The sequence below is a fragment of the Paramormyrops kingsleyae genome, chromosome 13 (assembly GCF_048594095.1).
Source record: "Paramormyrops kingsleyae isolate MSU_618 chromosome 13, PKINGS_0.4, whole genome shotgun sequence".
NCBI lineage: Eukaryota > Metazoa > Chordata > Actinopteri > Osteoglossiformes > Mormyridae > Paramormyrops > Paramormyrops kingsleyae.
Genome location: NC_132809.1, coordinates 10,293,389 through 10,314,105, shown reverse-complemented (window position 1 = coordinate 10,314,105; position 20,717 = coordinate 10,293,389). Strand labels below are relative to the sequence as shown.

The 20,717-nt window shown below is 49.5% G+C and overlaps 1 protein-coding gene across 16 annotated transcripts in view; it reads left to right on the top strand.

Annotated features, from left to right (window-relative positions):
- Positions 1–20,717, top strand: part of LOC111842589 (SRY-box transcription factor 6) — a 154,969-nt gene that overhangs the window by 63,156 nt on the left and 71,096 nt on the right. For 14 of the 16 annotated variants that reach the window (XM_072698154.1, XM_072698165.1, XM_072698152.1 and 11 more), the window contains one exon: positions 18,502–18,591. The exons of the other annotated variants lie outside the window; for them this stretch is intronic. In XM_072698154.1, the coding sequence (XP_072554255.1) occupies positions 18,502–18,591 (90 nt within the window). The remainder of the gene's footprint in view (positions 1–18,501; positions 18,592–20,717) is intronic. 16 annotated transcript variants of the gene reach the window in all.

The following is a 20,717-nucleotide window of genomic DNA, read 5'->3' as shown; positions in this document are numbered from 1 at the left end:
ACAGAGCGTACTGCCCCAGGAAGGCTGACGTGGCTCGCTTTCCAGTTTGTTCTGACGCCGGTCCAGTCTGACACAGGGTGGGTGGCACAACACCTCTCTTTAAGTGTGGCTGAGGCACCGGGCCGAAACGCCTGGGACCCTCCGCCAGGAACATTACCCTCCGCCCCGTTACCGTTGGAAACACTTCTGAGTATATTTGCCTCAGAACTGAGCTCACCGAGTAAACTGCTAGTCAGTGGCGTTAAACCTGTGCTTCATCATATTCAGTTAAACTGCTTTGGATCACTGGAGACTATACCCTCATTCTTATGTCCTGCCTCTACTTGTTACTCATCCCTTCATTTTTATTAAAAATGTTGTTGGTGTATTAATTTCAGAATTTTGCAAAATGGTCACGCTGGAAAGAACCTGCTATATAAATACCCTTCTTCTTAGAAGGTTCACAAAATTTTCCCATTGGGGGGAAAAACGGAACAATTACCAACATTAAAATCATTAATTAATAGTCAAACGACAAAAACAATATTATCTTTCACAACTTCAAGCCCCTTAAGCGATACATAAAATAAATCTAATTATCTTCTCAAATAGCTTTCCTTATAGTGTTGTAGACGCATGTAACCATATAATTACAGGAGTCATTTGGTGATGATAGAATCTTCTTTTTACACCTAATAAGAGTGTAAAACAGACATAGTATTTCATCACAAAAAAAGCCTGAAATGTTTATAATTACAAAGTCAGTCACTTCAAATAGTGCTCTTTCATGTGTGTTTAATTCCATAACCCCAGAAGGAGCCTTAAATCATCTGCAGTGAGGATACACAGATCTGCGCTGTCATATGCTTATTGTTCTCTCTCCCCCCCGCCCCCCCAACCCCAAGTTAATTTCAGGAGGGATTCTCAGAGCCTCCCGTCATTTAAGTCCTGCTTGTTAGTTCATGTACACCGGTGTAGGTGTGCCGGCTCAGGGTGTGACCAGCCGCTGGCTCAGTGGGGGTCGATCAGACGGACGGGGCAGACGGACGCCCCCTAATTAGGGTGTTAAGTGTAAGGTGGGGGGGGCTTCCCCCTTGGGGATTCGAGCTCTGCATTGATTATCTTGGGAGCTAGTAGCTTCAACCATTCATAAGCAAAATAAATAAATAAATAAAAAAATACTGCACTGAACTTTTCTCCGCATACTGTATCGCTCCTTTGCCTAAAATAATTTAAAAATAAAATAAATACTCCCCAGTATCTTTTTTTATTTCTTCAGGGAATTTCAAGAAGGAAATATTTATGTTTTGTTGCTTTATTCTTCCAAGAAAAGATTTTTCCACAAACTGGTTCTGACATAAAATGAATTTGCACCTTGCAAAGTCAAAAAGTCAATTAGTGTTTGAAAAACATATCAGATTTCTTCGAATCGTTGCTTTCATTCTTTGCCTTGCGGTGATGTTGGAAGGTGAGGGCCATGCTGGCTCAATTTATTTTCCGTCTTTCATTCATGCGTCATTACAGAAATGTGAATACAGTGGAATTTGAATTGCAGTGATGTTGGTGTCTAGATGCCGATTGTTGCTTTTGAATTGATTTAATTGTTAACAGTACGGATGATTGTGCTGCACGCTGTTACGTGAGACGCCAGTGTACCATTCTGACATCATACCACCTCACCTCCTCTTTGATTATGTCTGACTTTTATGCCAAAAATCATGTTCTTTGGGTCCCCTTCATGGTGGCCCCGCCCACACCTTCACCATCTCCCACCTGTCTGCCTGCATTTGGCATCGCCAACTGCCCACTAATTGGCCATATGAAAAATAAAGGTGACTCTGCTTCGTTATTTTGGTTCCTGCATCGTTTATTTATTTTTTCCTCGACATTTGCTTTGCAGAACTTGTTGTTGATGGAGAGCCTTGTGGTGGGGATGGAGCAGGGAGTGCGTGTGTGGGGGCATGGACGGTATGGTAATAATGCCCAGATGGCATGGCTGTTTGTTGCAGTAATTTAAATGGTCAAGTAGAGCTTGTAATCCAGGGTCCGTATGTTAGCGCAGAGAGGAGAGGCCCTTCTGCGGGGCAGGGCAGCTGTCTAATCTCTTTGCCTTAATAATAGAGCTTCAGCCAAGCTCATGTCTGCTTCCACATGACGGCTCAAACCACGTCCCCCGTCAGAGGAAATCAGTCATGGAGAGGGGCTGGGGGGGCATGAGGGGTGCTGAAAGTGCCAGCAGTCATATGCTTAAGAGGCGATAGCAGAGCTCTGTGATTAAGAGAAAATATGGGGATATTTTTGCCCCCACACGGTGTCCTTGCGGGGGGGTTGAGGGCATTCGGTGGCGATCGTTCAATTAATTTAGATGGGCTCGGGGTAGAGGGGGTGTCCCCACACTCCCTCCGGTCGCCTCTTTTTTTGGAGATTATGCATGCTTGACTCCTTGAACTCATCTGACTTGTGAACAGTAGGATTAAACCATTAGGAAGAACCATAAAGGCGTCCCCTTAACAATGTGGCAGGGAAGATGGAAATGTCACCCAGCTGCGACACTCCCACTACACCGCCGATCCCTAATCTGGCTAGCTGTAACCTGTTATCCTGTTGGGTGTTACCATCTGCTTGCGTTACTCTAAGTCTCCGTCATTTCGGACAGACACTTGCAGTGGGGGGGGGGGGGGGGGGCAGCGTGTAAATATTTGCTTGGCCTGTGAATATCTGTATGTTATCATGCGTGTGATGTCTGCGGCCAGTCCTCCTGCATGGGGAGGCAAACAGGTAACACCTCCCCCCCAATATTTGCATTCTTGCCTTCTCCACTCTCTCTGTGCGTCTCTAGCTGAGTTTCCTATTCCCATGGTGGTGCCGATCAGGGTCGTTTCGCAGCCTGACAACATTGGTGCTTCTCATCTTGCTCCCATAGCCAGGAATGTGCTGTCGATGTAATCGGACGTCGGAGGTTTTCCCGGCCGATCAGTGATATTTTCTATCGGCCTTCCGGTACCTGTGGTTGCCGTTTCCCACTCTGTTGCTCATCGCTGGAGCTGAGAAGCTGCCGTGAAATTTATCTCAAAAACCCAGGGAGACTAAACACTTGGAAATTAATATTCTGACAAGGCTGGGAAAGATTATCTCTTTTCAGCCTGTGCTGGATATAGCTGTTAATTAAGATACGTTTTATTTTGCATTTCACACTAATTGTTCACTGTTGCTCTCTCGCACACCTGCTTCGCCGCAAAAAAAAAAAACACAAAAGAATCAGGTGCATGGAAATGATTTTATTTCACGCCAGCCAGAATTGGCCTGCCCCCAAACTCTAGTGCCGTGTATACGTTCAGCATTTATTGAAGAGAAGTAGTTGAGCGGGCTTTGATCCTTCCCTCCCCCTGCTGTCGAGCTGCTTACCTTAAACACATATGTCAGATTGTCAAATCAAACGAAGTGTGTCGGCCACAAATACCCAATCCTGGTATCCGGACGTCTGCTACACCGGTGTTACGGTGGCCGCATTTCCGGGGCTGCTCTCTAACAGGTCCTTCAAGTGCTCTAAGTGGGGGGGGGGGCTGCTCTGATGAATGAAAATGGCCTCCCAGCACAGAGGGCCTGCAGCCTCTGAATGGTCACCTTCACCATAAAAAGCCGTGGGGGGGGCGGCTTACGACCACGGCCGCCATTTATTTATTGCGAGGTGTAAATTTATTATTTACTGGGCATCGGCAGGGCGCGGCTTGTCAGCGTTAAAGAACGTTGCGTTAAGCAAAAATTTTATCATCTGTCGTAAAATTCCAAGGTGAGTGTTTATTTTTTTTTGGAGGGGGAGGGGGCTCAATTAGGGTTGCTTTATATGTTATATATATTTTCTGTAATGTAACCGGCTGCATCACAGGGAGAACTTTTTCCACACGTTTCTCAGCCGCGCATGGCTCCGCCCCCATTTTCCCACCCAATCGCGTCTGGCTTGTTAAATCGTGCGTTGACCGGCACTTCAATGTGATGGTGGGCACTCCACCCATCGCATGAACCCGAAGGAGCGGATGGCTGCGGCCCTCTCTGCATTTATTTCTGCGTCACGTGACGTTCTGCTGAAACGGGGGGCCGGCGGCTGGGGCTCTTGGTGCCCGGGCATCTGTGAAACTCTGCCTCTGCCAATTAGTCAGCATTCTTATACTGGCAGGAGCCTTTCTGGCCGCTGGTTAAAGCTTGTTATCTTCTAATCCATGCTTATACCCTGGCTAGTTTGAATTACAGCATTACATGTTTCAGTTAGCGATGTGGCAGGGAGTCAGAATCAGCGTGGGGGTGGGGGTGGGGGGGATGCTGTGCTGTGCCACAGCCCTCGTTTTCCCATTGGAAGACCCCACTGTTCCCTCTCTCGTCTTCCTGGTGGGAGGTCCCTGGTGCCAATTTGTGGGATCATCCAGTTCGCTTGGTTTAAGCTGGCGGCCTGTGCTGAAATTTAACATGGCGCTCCCTCTAGTTCTGCTCAAAACTAAGCCAGTAGTTTTCTGACAACGAGAGACATGCAATCTATGGGATAAAGAGTGAATAGGTGTGTGTGGGGGGGGGGGGGGGGGGGAGTACGGTGAATTTCCCCCATTTGCTGCCCCTTTGCCCCTCCCCATGGGGGATTTATGAGGAAGCAGAAGAAGTGTGTCACTGGACAGACTCCAAGCCGTGGTGAGATAAGCTGCCCTGCATGACCCTGGGTGACACTCGCCTGGCAGTGGGGGGGGGCTGGCTTTGGCCATGACTGGACTTCTACCCCCTGACAGTCAGACCCGCCCCAGCTAAGGCCTGGAGATCAAATTGCAGTTGACTGTTTTTCCAGCAGGTGCATGCATGTGTGTGTGTATGTGTGTGTGTGGATTAGGTTTATATTACATTGTGAGGACCAAATGTCCCCCACAATGTAATAAAAACCTGTAACTTTGACGTTGTGGGGACCTTTTTTCAGGTCCCCTCAAAGATCTGTGTGTGCAATCAAAAAACGAAAAAAGTCTTGTATTTTGGTTGGTTACTTATGGTTAAGGTTAGGGCTGGGTGGGGGTTAAGGTTGTCATGATAGGATTAGAGTTTTCCCCATAGTAATAAATAAAGAGTCCCTACAAAGATATAATTACAAACCTGTGTTTGTGTGTGTGTGTGTGTGTGTGGGTTTGCATAGATCACATTTGGGGACCAAAATGTCCCCAAATTGTGGTATAACCTGAAACATCCTTACTTTTGGGAACATTTTTCAGGTCCTCATTTGGATAACCTCACTTAAGGAAAATCTGTGAATGTGATCAAAAAATGGCAAAAGTCTTAAATATGGCCTAATTTTCCCCGAGCCTCTTTACCGCAGTTCCACTTGCTGCTTGCCCCTCAGCAAACATGTCCCAAGCGGTTATGTATTATGAACCCTTGACCCACCCACTAAATCCCCGTTAACTCCTAACACACCCCCATATCTGTGTTCCTGACCCCCCCCCCCTGCTGTGCTGTGATGTCATTAACAGATTACATACACGTAATCGGCCCTGTGCGGGGCACCCTTGCCCGTTGCTCCTGGCAGGACGGGGTCCAGGCCGGGGTGAAAGCAGCACCAGAGAATAGGATCAGGCTTAAGCCAGCGGCCAGATTAGCCTGACAAAGCCCCTGGCTGCGGGGTCATTTACAGCCCCGGAGTGGCCGGCCTGCCCGGGTTGCACTCTGTTGCTCGCAAACCCCCATTTTTGTGATCAAGATTCTTATATGTGTCTGTGTGGGGCAGGGAGAGGGGGTGCCGTGTGTGGGCAAATCCCCAACTGAGAGCCTTTGGTGTGAAATAAAATGCTGTGGCTAGGCTGTAATGCAGTAAGTAACACGCATTGCCCCCCTATCATTGTCCCCCCTTCAGTATCCAGGCGCTGTGTCGCCCGCCTGCTTTCTTGCCCCTGATTAGCAGGGGTGTTTGCTATAATGCAGTTTGACAGGAGCTCCCCACGTCCTGCGTGTGCTACAGGGCTGTATAGCTAGTGGCCGAGGTGAACTGGTTCCTTCCGGAGCCATGCTTCAAACCCTCAGTCGCCCCCCCTGAGGAAGAAAATCTGCCATCTCCCCCCACCAAGTCCCCCATCCTGAATAATGCCCACCTTTGGAAAGTGGAGCACACTTGTGCGTGTATTCCGGAGTGAGACTGTGTGTGTCTTGTGGGATCCCATCTCCCATCAGGGCTGTGGAGAGACTCCAGTTGGAATGTGTGATCTGATGCCCCCCCAACTCTTCTCGCACCTGGAGAAGCAGATGCCAAATAGATTATGTTGGGGGGGAGGGGGACATGGGCCCCCTGCCCGCTGTGACATGCAAACACTTACAGAAGATTCCTGGACCTTAGCTCTTGGGCCCCTGGGAACTTTAGGCCATTGCTGCTGCCCCCAGTGCAAGACTAAAAATATAACTGGGGGAGTAGGGGAGTCTCCAAACAAGGGTGCACCAGGAACTCTGACCGGGCGCAGGATGAGCCTCCCAAACCAGCGGTTCACTGCAGGATGGTGGCACCATACACCCCCCACCTCCCCGCCCCACCCCCCCCCCCACCCCACCGATCCCAGTGACAAAACAGGCAGCTGCCGCCGGCTCAATGCCCCATTCTTTGACGTGTCCCCATTGCTGCTCTGCTTCTCATATTCTGACTAGTCAACAGTAGCAACTGCTGGGGAGCATTCCAGCCCCCCCCCCCCAGGTTCAGCTGTTGACTTCATCCACCAACCGACCATCAACCCCCCCCCCCCCCCCCATACACACACACAGTGCCCTGGGGAGCCACAATGCTTCCATTGTGTCACTTTCCCACACCGCACTCCGGACGCCCCCCCCCCAAGTTGAAGCAAGGGGGGGTGGGTGTCGGTATGTCTGAGACAAATCCAACCGGGGTGGGACAGGGGTCCATTTGTATCAAAGGCCCAAACGAGGGCCTGTCCCAGCACCTCCGTGTCTTTTATTTTTGTGGTGGCGGCAAGTGGTTCCGGGGGGGGATGGGGGGGGGGATGTGGGCTCCTAATTGCCTTTCTGTGCTGTGTGACCCACACCAGCCAAGCTGGACGAGGACGCCGGGCTGGTTAACAGCCCCCAAGGGCCACCCTGTGGCGCTGAGACAGACAGCATCACTTTCTGTAAATGAGAACGGACCTGGAGACAGGCAGATGCCGAAAAGCTTTACTGCGTGGGGACAGATGGGGCTGTGTGTGTGTATGTGTGGATTATGTTTATATTACATTGTGGGGACCAAATGTTCCCCACAAAGTGATAAACACCTGTTATTTTGACTTTGTGGGGACCATTTCTCAGGTCCCCACGGAGATCTGTGAATGCAATCAAAAAACTAAAAATGCCAAAAGTCTCATATTTAGTTTGGTCACTTATGGTTAAGGTTAGGGCTGGGTGGGGGTTAAGGTTCTCATGATAGGATTAGAGTTTCCCCCATAGAAATTAATGGAGAGTCCCCACAAAGATATAATTACAAACCTGTGTGTGTGTGTGCGTGTGTGAGTGCGGACGTCATCAGGTGAGGTCATGGGGCTCTAGCCCCCTGTCCCTGCCCTGTTCTGGGACTCCGGTTTCCTGGGCACATTCCGGACCAGACAAGGGCCCCATGTCACCTGACAGGGATGAAAATAGTGACCCGGTAACTGACACCCCTTCTGTGGCTGTCGGGGTGACTAATGATTTTACAGCCCCCACCGTACCCCTTGTGAGAAGATGGGACCTGCTCGCACTGTCACCCGCGGGAAAGCTGGCGGTATCCTGCACATGTGCGTGTATGTTGGGCCGCTCGCTTGCCTTCCTGGTGCCCCTCTGGGAAACATGGTCTGCTGGAGGCCCTCTGATTGGCTGAGGGTCTGCTTTGGGGAATTACAGCTACCAATAACAGCTGGGTGCTTGTCTGTGGCTCCGCCCCCGGCGCAGCAGTCCCCTGCAGTTGGTGATATGGGTGTCTCTGTGCCCAGACACTTCTTCATGTATTCTAGTGTTTTCTGTCCATCCTGGACCTTTGGCTCTTATACCTCTCCTCTTTCAGAGTGTAAACACAAGGTCTGAAAGTTGCAGGTGAAGCCGCTTTTCCCACCCACAAATTCTCCCCTGCCACCCCCCCCCCACCCCACCTCCCTGACCTGTTTGGGAAACCTCCATTATTTCTTTGGCAGGTGGGGGGTGCAGATAGAGAATAGGTTGGTTCAAAAGCAAACACGACCCACGTAGCTGCTGATAGCTGAGCGAACAATGGTCCATTGATTCCAGGGAGGGGGGTGTGGAAGGGCGGGGGGATGTCACATCCACTTCCTGGACTTCAGAATGCATCTGGGGGTTCATGGCAACTCACTGTCAGGGCTAAGAATGAAGCAAAGCCAGAGAAGTGTGCCGTGTGGATGCCGCTGCCACGTTCCTTCTTCCGGTCCTCCAGGTGTCTCTCGATTGAGGCTGTGAAATGTGCCCAGCAGTAACAGCCCAGGAGATTGGTGCCAGTGTGTCCTGCTGATCCGGCGGACCGTGGCTCGGTGCTGCGGCCCCAACGATGGAGCCCGGCGTGTAAAAATAGCAACCTTTGGACCAGGAGTCTGTGATGCACCAGGCGTGACTCATGGACTCATGGCGTTCCTGTCGACAGAGACCACGGCAAAATCGTCCTTAAGTTTAATTACCGCACTGCGGCAACTGAAAATGTCACGGAGCTTGAGCTCACATTGTTCTGCCTCCCTAATTACGAAAATTAATGGCAGATGATTTCAAAAAACATGGAAGAAAGGCCTTTTATTTTACTGACATTGAAACAGTTGCATCGTAATGCTGCCGTACCAAGGGGTGCTTGATAGGGATGAGAGTGTTTGGCACAAGTGCTTTTTTTAATACTTGTAGGGGCCAGACATTTTCAGGTTGTTTCATTAACGGCGAGTCTTGTAGCCCAACGCCATGTGACATCCGTCTCCCTGACGTGCATCATGTGGTGAAATAAAATTTTGGTGACCCTCGCCTGCACATTCTGATGCACATGAATGATATCGGTTACTGCTTTTTTTAAAGCTTTGCCTACAGGCCAAGATGGCTAATGGCCGCATTATACATGCACTTACGTTAATTTAACATAGATGAATAAAAGTGAATGTTTTTGTGGGATTGATTAGCAAAAGAAGTTTATGTCTGACAGTTAGATTGCAGGGTGTAGAATTGGGGGGAAAAAAGAATCGGTTTTCCTGCAAGGTACCCAGTAATTAAAATCTTGTTTCAGATTATTATAATTTATTACAGTGTGTGGGCCTTAATGATTACTGATGTGAAATGAAAATTATAAATTGAAATTAGGTTCACAGACCCCCCCCCCCCCACCCAGAATGCTTATCCTCACAGTACAGGATTCCGCATCGATTCCAGAGTCTCATGCCAGTGTACTTTCATTAAGTGTGCCTTGGAGGAGAAACCAGTTTGTGTGCCTGGTTGCAGCCCCCCCCCCCTCCCCTACACACTCTGGCATCCTTAACTAGAGTTGCTGATTTGTATTAAGTACCTTTTCCTTTCCAGTTACCCCCCCCCCCCCCATCTTGTAGACTGGTTTAGAGGATCTGACCAAATGTCCAGATGCTTTCAGTGGAGAGGGGGCTCTGAGGTTCTTTGAGGGCCCCTCACCCTCTTGAATGGGGAGACAGGTTCCGTTCCATCACCAAGCTTTAATGGGGCCCAGTTCTGGGGGGTGTCCCAGTGGGGGTGGGCTCTCACGACACTACAAGTTCCATCACTTGAAGGCCAAGTCACATCATCTGAAGACTTTGGTTCTGGCTGCCAGCTGTACCTCCTGCTGCCTGGTTTAGGGCCTGCTGGAGACGCCTATTCCTGGGCTTCAAATACGGGTTTATCTCGGCTCCTTGTCTCTCCTTGCACACTTTTGATTGGATGTTTTCTTTCTCTCTCCAGGTTTGGGGAGTTTAACTTCTTTTCCCCACTTTTATTCTCTCATGAATTGTGGTGGGTGGGACTTTGTTTGGCGGATTGAAGGCTCCTTTTAATCTCATGTCCAAGGCTTTTTTTCTGGAAAGTGCTTCCGGAAGTCCTTGGCCTCCTGGATCCCGGCATGTGCACTGGCCACCTCTGACTTGTTCTTGCTTTGGATCCCTAATCCTCCACATGTGCCGCTGTTTCCTGCACAGAGGTGGGAAGGAGTTGCCATACGCTCCCATGGGCTGGACGCAGGGGGGGAGCTGACTCACCTCCTCTCGTCTGCAGGCCAGCCAGCTGTGGTCCTCTGGCGGCTGGCCGAGGGATCGGCTGACCCAGACCTGGATGGGGAGGCCCCAGCATCCTCATCAATGGAAGCTGGAGTCCCCTTACAGGAGCATGAGGAACCTGCCAGCCTCTTGCATCTCCTGCCTTCCATTTACTCCGCGAAAGCTCAGACGTGTTCTGACGTGCTTCATGATTAGGGCAGAGTCAGCTGCAGCCACTTGCCAACGCAACATCCCAAGCCACTCCTTCCGTGCCCCGGTTCAGAGTCCCATGCTGTCTGCGAGCCAGCTGCATGATCCACTGCCTTGGGGGAGGGTCTCTTCGCGTCACTGTTCACTTGGATGCCAGTGGGGCTGGCACAAATATCAGGTGACTTTCCGTGGAAATAAGGCCTGGGTGCAGCCTGGATGGGACCAGCTTGGTCTGGATGTTTGGGCTCATCGTGCAGAGCCTATTGATCCTGGAGGCTACAGGCATAACGAAGGGAACAATCCAGGATGGGGCACCAACCCATTGCAGGGCGCACACACACAAACACCATTTACTCAATTTGGTAACTTCAATTAGCCTCTATTTTTGGAAGGGGGGTGGGTGGAAATTGGAGCGCACCCAGAGGAAACCCCATGACAACATGGGGAGAACATGCTAACTCGACATGCATGGATCCCTGATAGAGACTGGAACGCAGGTCCCAGAGGTGTGAGGTGACAGTACTAACCACTGCACCCCTGTACTGCCCCAACACACTTTTTAAACAGGTTAATGCACGTTTCTTCCACGCTAAAAAGCATTTTAAGGCTTAGGTCCCCAAAAACAGCCCTAGTGACCTCCCCTGAAGTGTGCACCCTGTTCTGGGTTCTGGGTGCCGGGCCGGGCCGAGCCGAGCTGACTGCAGGAGATGCGGCTGGGGCAGCGGAGCCCTCGCTGGCGATGGCGCCCACAGGTGGCTAACGGGGCCGCTGCTCACTAAGTGGAATAATGAAAAGTATTAGGTGTCAATTAGCAAGGCCCGTCCCCGGAGCGCAGGTGCTGCACAATGCGGCGGCGCATGCCGAGCTGGCGGCGGCGCTGCGTCTCAGCCATGCGCACCGGCATGCGCATTTGCATATTAAAGAGCTGGAAATGATTTAACTGAAGCAAAAAGTCTTCTGGAAATGATGGAGGTTATTAAAACTGTTGACAAGGAGTGAAGGTAATTGCCTGAAAATGAGCAACGGCATTCTATTGGATACAGGGAATGTTTTTTTTTAACCCCCCCCGTTATTTACCCCCCCATGTGCGTTTGCATTGTGCTGCTCCGCCCGGGTGTATAACCTATTACGTACAGATTGGTCCCTTGCAATTAGTGCCCTTTTTTTAAAACCCTTTCTTCAATAACGCTTTGATTATGGAGGCTTGGCGCACGCTTGGCACATCCGACGGCTGTTGTCTCCGCGACTGTCTCCGGAATGACAAAACACGTTCCCGCGCGTTATCTTCCCCTTTCAGTGCGAGCTCCCCCGTAATTATTCTGTTTTGTTTGCCCGTGATGGCGTCTTGTTTTAGTGCCTCCGTGATTAGGAGTCAGGGGGATTTCGACAGAGCGTCTCCTGCGTCACATGGGGCATGGGCAGCTACGTGAGCGCTGAGTTTGTTGCCGCCCTGCTGCACCTACCCCGACCGGACACCGTTTCCTCCCAACGCATTCCTCTGCTTCCCATTGGTCAGAAGTACACTGCCACATTTCAGCGTGCTCCAGTTTGGGCTACAGGGACTCCACTCTCAACTCTCGTCCTCTCTTTTTCTTCTTCTTCTTCTTCTTATTCTTCTTCTTCTTCTGTCCTCTCCTCTCCTGTCCTCCTCTCCTCTCCTCTTCTTCTCATATCTATTCTCCTCTCTTATTCTTCTGCTTCTTCTTTTTTTCTTTTTCTCTCCTCTCTCCTCTCCTGTCCTCCTCTCCTCTCTTCTTCTTCTCTCCTCTCTCTACTCTTCTCTTCTGTCCTCTATTGTCCTCCCTTCTTCTCCTCTCCTCTCCTCTCCTCTCCTCTCCAGGCTAAGCATAAGTTACATTATTCTCTTGATCTTGACGGCTGCCTCTGCTCTGTTGGGCTCCTGCCTTCCCCTCTTAATGTTATTAAAGATGTCGCTCTTGAAAATGCTTATAAGATAATAATTACCCCAACTGCCAGGCTTGCCCCTGACTGAACCAGCATGCCACGCAGAGCCGAATCAAGATATTCCCACTTTTTAGAGACCAAAAACATGGTCTTTATCTCTAAAGGCTCAGTGTGCATGCAGAGTTTTTGCGATTCCTGACTCTGTCTCTGTTCTCTCCTGGGCTGCAGATTTAGCCTTTTACGCCTGTTTACGATGGAGGGGATCATCCTTATGGCTTGTGTCAGCCAGTCATTGATTTGGTAATTAGACATTTCCCCCAAGTGGATGACTGGCTGATATACAGACTTGGTGTTTCAGAGTGGGGGGGCCTGTTTGTCTTCCTGGTGATGGATGATGCTCAGTGTCAGAAGCAGTATCTCAGTGGTTAGGAACACACACACACACACAGGTTTGTAATTATATCTTTCTGGGGACTTTCCATTCATTTCTAAGGGGAAAACTCTAATCCTACCCTAACCCAGCCTTAACCAGAAGTAACCAAACTAAATATGAGACTTTTGGCATTTTTAGTTTTTTGATTGCATTCACTGATCTTTGTGGGGACCTGAAAAATGGTCCCTACAATGTAAAAATAAAAGGTTTTTATGACATTGTGGGGAACATTTGGTCCCCACAATGTAATATAAATATAATCCACGCACACGCACATACACACTATAAATATGCCTGTAATTGCTTGTTGCATGCTGAGGTGTGTAGGGAGAAAGTGGTCCGGTTCCTGGCCTCATCCTGCCAGTTGGGGGGCTGCTGAGGGAGGGGTGACCCCTTCCTGTTCCAGGGGATTACAATAGCCGTGCAGGGGCTGGGGGTTGATGGCAGATGGGCTGGCGTGGGGCCATGGGGGGGGGGGGGGGAGGACACACTGTCAGCCACGCAGCTGAAAGGGGCTCCGGAAACAGTCCTGCCTGTGTTTTGGGACGGACTCCTGTGCCGATTCTCACGGGACATGGTGGATTCCGGTTGTCGAACCGGGGGAAATCCTCTAAGCGGCCGGGTGCAGCTGACTGTGCATTTTCCGCATCTGAATAAGCTCTTGGCTCTGCTTGTGCAGGAGATGCATTGTTTTCACGCAGCTCCTGTTTCGGGTATCTCTCTCTGTCAAAGGGGGGGTTTCCACGTGAAGCAAGCATCAATGGGTACACACCGCAATCATTTACATATTTTCTTCCCCTCCCAACTCCTGCTGACCCCTGCCCTCGAAGTTTTATGATGTACAGGTTGCCAGAATGGATTTTAAAACACCCCCTTGAGCAGTTGCTGTCAATCCCGCGCTTGGAATGAGATGGCGTGTGTGTTTCTCATTTGCATCTGGCCACTTTCCCGATGCCAGTAGCGCCTGTCATTTGAATAGGACCAGGGAATGGCGGATGGCGGACAAATTATGTAATCGGCGTTTTCCGCTGAGTGACTCAGACTGCACCGTGATTTGGGCTGATCCTCAGTCCAGAGATCGACCCCCCCCCCCCATTGAGGGATGTGATGAAGCAGCAGATTGAGGCACTTTAAACAAAACCGGCTTCCTAATGGCATCTCATGTTGGGATGCATCCTGGTTTATTAATTTTCGCATAGTAAAGTCTGTGTGTCGTGACGCTAATGAAAACTAGGAAATCTCACCTGAGTGTAGAGGCAGGACCAGAGGCTACACTCTGGGGCCCTGAGGCAGGCAGACAGGCCAGCAGAGGCAGCTAAGGCTGCTGGCACTTGCCCAGCTCCTGACCTTCTGGGTTTTACAAGGGCCGAGTTTTTTTTTTTTTTTTTTTTTTTTTACGTTGGATGCTGCCCGTTGAGACTTCTGACAGCAGCTGCGAGCACTCTCACTCCCGCTCAGACAGGGTGTTTGGTCCCGCTAGCGCGGGTTCCCTATCGCGCGGATTCCCTATCGCGCACCTCGGCCCCGCTCCGCCCGCGCACCTGGGGCTGACGCACTAATGTGACGTAGCAAACTGCCTGCCAGGTGGGTAGGCGGTGCGCCGCTCTCCCTGCCACGACTAACCTGACATCAGAGGATCTCCTGCCGTTACTGGAGGCTCCCTCCCTGCGATGTGGCACGAGCGGCCGGCACACAGAGGAGCTCTGGCCTCTTGCCGAAGGCCGCTTCTTTGCGGAGACTTGGGTTGCATTAACACGAAAAATCAATCTGTGTAAACAGACGGGGTGACTTGCTTCCCAAGTACGGCCGGACACCCCGCCCGTAATCCCCAGGTTTTCCTTTCCCCGCCTCAAGGTGGGGGGGGGGGGGGGGGTGGCTGGTGAAGGAGGTGAACAGCGTCATTATTTTGAACATTCCAGTGCTTTCTGGTGCTTTTGTGCGGCTTGGTACCGGTGTGGGGGAGAGTCACTGAGCGAAGCCAGGATCTCGTAGGGAGCAGCCGCTCCCAGGGCCGGCGTCCAGGCTGTTCTGTTCTGGAATGAGGCTGGTAGCTCATTATCTCCTGGGCTGGGGCTGGGACTGGGGCCGTTCCACTAATGGCCCATCAGGAGCATCGGTGGAGATGTGTGTCCCCATCTTTTTGCCTTAGTTCCTTACCTCACTCTGAGAGTGATTTGATCTGAGGCGCCAGCACTGACTGTCCTCTCCCGCATCGCATTTAAGAAGGAGGAGTCATGAAATCTTTTGGTACCGGTTGCTTCCTTTGAAAATGCCCCTAGTCATTGAATCCTGGCCTCTCCATAATACAGCTTTCGGGCTTCTGGGAGATACAGTACATGTCAAAGGTTTAGACATGCCAAGCCTCCGACAAAGATGGTGTCACATCACATGACCTGGCCACCTGACCTAAACGCAGTACAGATGGCTTTGGAGGAAAGTGAAGGAAAAGCAGCCAATGAGAGCTCAGCCTAAATGTGGGACCTCCTTCAGGACAGCTGGAAAAGCATCCCAGGAGGCCACCTCATGGAACTGCTGTAGAGGAGACAGTATGGTCAAGGGCCCAATGGTGGGATTACTCTGCTGACGACAAGAACTGGCAACCTTCTGAGTCCTAACCTAGTGGTTGTGCATAATCCCATTTATATTATTTAATAGTGTTTATGTCCATATAATTATTCTGAAATATAGAGAAAGGTACAAACCAACCTTTATATGGCTGGGTGTGTCCAAACTTTTGACTGCCGCTCTAGAGCATCTCCCAAAGTATTAGGACCAGAGAGCTGAGTAGCAATGGCACTGGGCCAGTCAGACTGGCTCACATCTCCATGGTGTTTTTCACCAGATGCGCAGACTCAGAAGTCCCACTTTGTTCTTTTTCGTAGGATTTATTTGGGAGGGGGGGTGGGGGGAGTGTGCGAGGCTCCTTGACCTGCCGCTCTCCCCACCCCAGCCGCATGGCGCCTGTTTTGATCCACTGCAGGCTGCCTCACGAGTGGGAGGGAATGTCATTGTTCGGAAGGCTGGTTCTTAACACAATGGCTGATGAAAAAGAAGACATCTTCCTTCTACACGGCACCAGAGAGTGAGGAATCATGGAGAATGATGCTCCGTGTACAGTAAAGCGTGCCCCACGCTACAGCCCCCCAACTCTGCCCTGTCAGCTTTGTTTATCCTTCCAGGATAATAAATTTCCCTACTTGATTCTTGCTGGAATGAAATACTGGTGTAACACGGAGTTTACAGACTGTATTTTCTTCCTAAGTGGGCAGAGTAAATCTTGTCGCTAATTTAGTTTTACGCGAGCCCTCTGCTGGGAGTGTTAAGATCTTCTTCTCAAGGAAAAGATGTTCCAGTTTAGTAAATAAAATCTGAGAAGCGATGCAGTTGCTAGGTGGGTGTCACATACCCCCTGTGGTGTGTGAATAAAATAAAAAGGCCATTATTGGCAAATTTAAAATGTATTCCCTTTTAATTTAGTACCAACACACAGGACACCTGCAGTTCTGATAGGGGAGATTCTGCTATTTTGGGAATTACGCCCATGATTTTCAGAACTTTATTATTTGTCCATATATGCCATGTAATGCAAATAATAATTTATGCAATCATTAAAATCCAAAAACAATAAGCAAATGTCATTCTTAATAGCATTTTTTGGGATGATTTGTTCTGTTGCTTTCAGGTTTTCACCATGTATACGAGAGTGTTCATCTGGGTTTTCCTACTATGCACAAGAAGAATACTACTGTATGTGTTTTCCTAGTTTCTTTTTGCTAAGAAAAGCAGCCTCATGAAACACAAATATGATAGGTCATGAGGACTGCAATGCGCTCTCATATTCCTCTGCATGAGAAGCACAGGAATACTGGTATTTCGTAATTATTTGCGGGTATTTGATTTAGTGGTGAAGTATTTATTGCTGAAGACAAACGTCAGTGAGATATATTTTTGTTTTCGTTCGCTGATTTATTCCTTTTGTCAGCCCATTTGTGTTTATGAAACATGTTGTCGTTCCTGGAAGCTCCTGCCTTCCCTCCTGCCTGGCTGTTCTCATTTCATCATTTACAAACCACATCTCGCCCTTCCGGTGACTGCACGCTCCGGGTCACATGCGTGGCCGGAGCAAGGTCCCTGGCGCACATCACACCCAACCGCCGTTATCTGAAAAAACCCCAGCCTTGGGCAGACAGCGAAGGTTTTTCGCTTGTCTATGTGACGTGCCCTTGGCTTAGGGCAGCCTCTCCATCATGGGGCCCGATGGTGTGGGACTGGGGAACGCATGAGCCTCCCATAGCTTCCTGCAGCCTGGAACTGACCATTTCCATGGGATGGCTGATGATAAAGGTCACTGTCGGACGAGAGGGGTTCTTCCTCTCTGTAGTCTGTGAAACGAGGGCAGCAGCTGTGTTCGATGGGGACAAACTGCCCCTCGGCTTGAGCGGTAAAGCTGGGGTGGGTTGTGGGGGGGTGGTTGATGTCGCATTAGGGGTGGTCAATCCTGACCCCGCCAAGGGATTCAGTGTAAGCCTCATTTCACCATGGTGGATTGTACCCACTCCTATGATGCACTCAGGAACTGACAAGCTGTAGCTGTCCGAGCTGGTCCTTGCCCCTCTAATTCAAAACCTCCCCTTTGTAGCCCCCCCCCACCACCATGGGGCTTTCCCTCAGCACAGCTGGTCTGATTTCACCGTCACTATACCTATAAATGGGAAAATGTGGGAGCCAGACAAATGGCAGCGGCTAATCCTGTGTTTTACCATAATATATTTGGCTGCCCCTGACCCCCTCGAGGGTCACATGATACTTCATAGGCAGGAAGATAATTCAGAGCTATTTACCATCTGGGCAGGGGGGTGACAAGGGGTAAATAAACCTCTTGGAGGTTTTGGGTCTGACATTGCCCCCCCCCCCACAAACGCTGTGGGTTTCCTGAGAGTTTCACATTTTTTATAATTGCTATAAACAGCATCATCTTTGTTTTAATGGAAATAAACTCTGTTTATCTTTGGCATTTACAAATATTTGTAAAAAGTCCCACATTAGAGGGATTTTCCTGTGTTCTACTCGCCTCCCCGGGGTGTTGGCGCCCCTTTCCGCTCCCATCGGCGTCGTGACGGTAACACGGCGTAATTGTAATGGCTTTTTAAACACCCTTTGATTCCCCAGTACCTGCAGTTCACACTGAAAGAGCAGTTAACATTGCTGAGTTTTGCCAGTTTTTTCCCTTTCTTTTTACATTTTGAAACTCTTTAATAGAAGGTGTTTTATCTTCTTTTTCTGGGAAAATTGAGTTGTTTTCTGAGAGTGAGTCATTTCGACTCATGTCGAGTCATTTTCTATTCTGTCTTTTCATTCTGTTTGGCAAATATGCTGCATGTGACCCATGCAATTCATGTCCTAGATCCTGTTGTCCTTGGTTTCGTCAGGGTAAACCATATAATTCCCACTTGACAGTTTTATATACTGAGAATTGCCTGAATGTTTTGTTACACCTTTGTGCATGCAAACCTTGGTTTTTTTTTTTATTTCTTTGTATCGAAAAATAGAGTTACTGTCTTCAATTGTAATGTTGCGGATCCACAAAGCTTCCTGCCATAAGCTCAGAGTGTGAAGGGTTTCGCGCAGTCAAAGGAAGCCAGGAAAGAAAACGTGACAGAGCGGAGTGGGGGGGGGGGGGGATGAGGTTGGCATTAACGTGAAACAAAACCTTCACTGGAAAAGGCCTTATTCTCTATGCTACGTTTTTGTCTTTCTTAGAATCTTCTTGCATGGAGAAGCTCCTGTCTAAGGACTGGAAGGAGAAAATGGAAAGGCTGAACACAAGTGATCTGCTGGGGGAGATTAAAGGTGAGGAGGGGGTGTGGTCAGCTTTAGCGGGTTCCACTGTTGCCGGGAGGAGGGAGCGTGCCCCTGACCGCCTCTCCCACATCTGGCTGCCAGCCTGCAGTCCTTGTCAGTTTCGTACCCTTATCTCTCCTGTTAAAATACCTCTCTCCATTTTCTCTCGTCCTCTGATACCTGTGTCAAGCTCTGACCTTCAGCGAGGCCAGAGTCCTGTTTTTTTGTTATTGTTTTTCGGTTATTGATCCACTTGGTGCTTGGTGTCTATTTTTGGGCTGCCTCGTGTCATGTGACTTCCGGACGACCCAGTTCGGAGCAGGGCTTGAGGAGGTAGAGGGCCCAGGGGCCCCCTCTGTGCCAAACTTCCAACGTTATTAGGCGTAAATCTCTCTGTTTATTCATAAAAGAAGTGAGTCATTTTAGTGCATTCAGCTCTTACCACCAGATGTTACTGGGAAGGATTTGGTACAGGAAGGCGCTGTACCAGTTTACCTGATAACCTCCTTGCTCCCTCCCATTATGCTTTCCTGTGGGGCCAAAGGGGGAGGGGGGGCATCGTCATGCTGCATTTTTCAGCTACCTGACAGAGGTGGGTAGTTCAGGTCCAGAGAGTAAATATCCAGACCATTTTTGTTTCAACAATCCAGTTGAGTACTCTGGGACTGCAACTCTTCATACTCAACTGGGTAGTTGAAAGAAAATCTTGGTTTGGATTTTTAGTGTCTGGATCTGAATCCTAGATTTGGGCAGCAGAGGTGGGTAACCTCTGCTGCCCAAATCTAGGATTCACGAGGCACACAAGCAATGAAAAACGGACGGGTGAAGACACTGAGAAATGCTAATTTCCACCTGGCAGCTAGTTAAATGCACTTCCACGGAAAGGTGCTTGTGTTGTGTTCAGTTTTTCGTTTCTTTTCCCAGTGTACTTTTACTTTAATAGCTAATCCTATACCCAACAATAAATAATCCTTTCCCTTTAGGGTTTTAATTATTTGATTAGATTTACTGTGTGTACAAAAAAGCAGTCGTACATTTTAATATGTGTATTCATTCGCAATAACCTTAATGAACCCGATTATAAATCATGGCCCATAATCTACATACCTGCCCTTCGTGCAGCGCCGTAGATCAAAGTGCGCATGTTTAAATGCCTTAAATGATTTAGCGCTTCAAAAGTGGGTCCCTTTTAATTACAAAGGGTTTCCGTAATTTCACACGTCAGGCCGACGGGGGCGCCGTGGCGAAATCGGGCCCAGGCCCGGGACTTCCCAAGGAGGCCACATGGATAAACACATTTCCCGTCGCACCGGCAGCCGTGGGTTTTTAATTAGTGCACCGTTTCGTGTGACATTCGTGCGGACATTTCAAAGGACGTCTTTGTGCCCCCTGTTGCCTGTGGCACCCCCCCCCCCACCACCCCAACCCCCGCCCTTGCCGGCATCTTTCCGTGTTTGAAGTGAGCCCCATGCAAATGCTGGCAATTAAGAAGGAGTTCAGGGTTGCCGGCTTGCAAGGTCCCTCTTAATTAAAGCACAAACAAAAGTACCAAGCAGGCAGAGCTGTACCATTTGGGGGGGGCTCGATTGTCAGATGCAGAGATTGATACAATGGCAAGCCCCGCCCAGCAGGTGGAAGAGTAACCCCCCCCCATCTGTGGGCCGACCTTGCTCCACGCACACAGGTGTAGACGCTATGCATTCTGGGTGAAGTGGTTTTGTTGTCACATTGTTGCAGCACTGTACATGACTGTTATGACGCTGTTATTGGCGTTTGAAATATGACATAGTGCCATTCTGCCATAGATAGGTGCCACAATTTACATATAATTTTACATAGGAGTATGTGATCTGGCGATATTGGATCATGAACGATTAAAATGTCCCTAAGATCTGCCATTGCAGAGAGATCATTAGTATTGCGCTACAGTGCATATTCTATCAGTTGCAGTTCTATGGCTGATGCACGCATGTTGTTCTGTCAGCCAAATCTGTTTTGACACACCAGTAAACCAGTAATCACAGAAATTAGGGTAATGCCTTGGATTTCTTCCTCTCTTTTCCTTTGACACCCTCATCCCAACATACAATGCGCACTGTGCAAAACATTCACTATTTAGCAGCGTAGCTGCATGG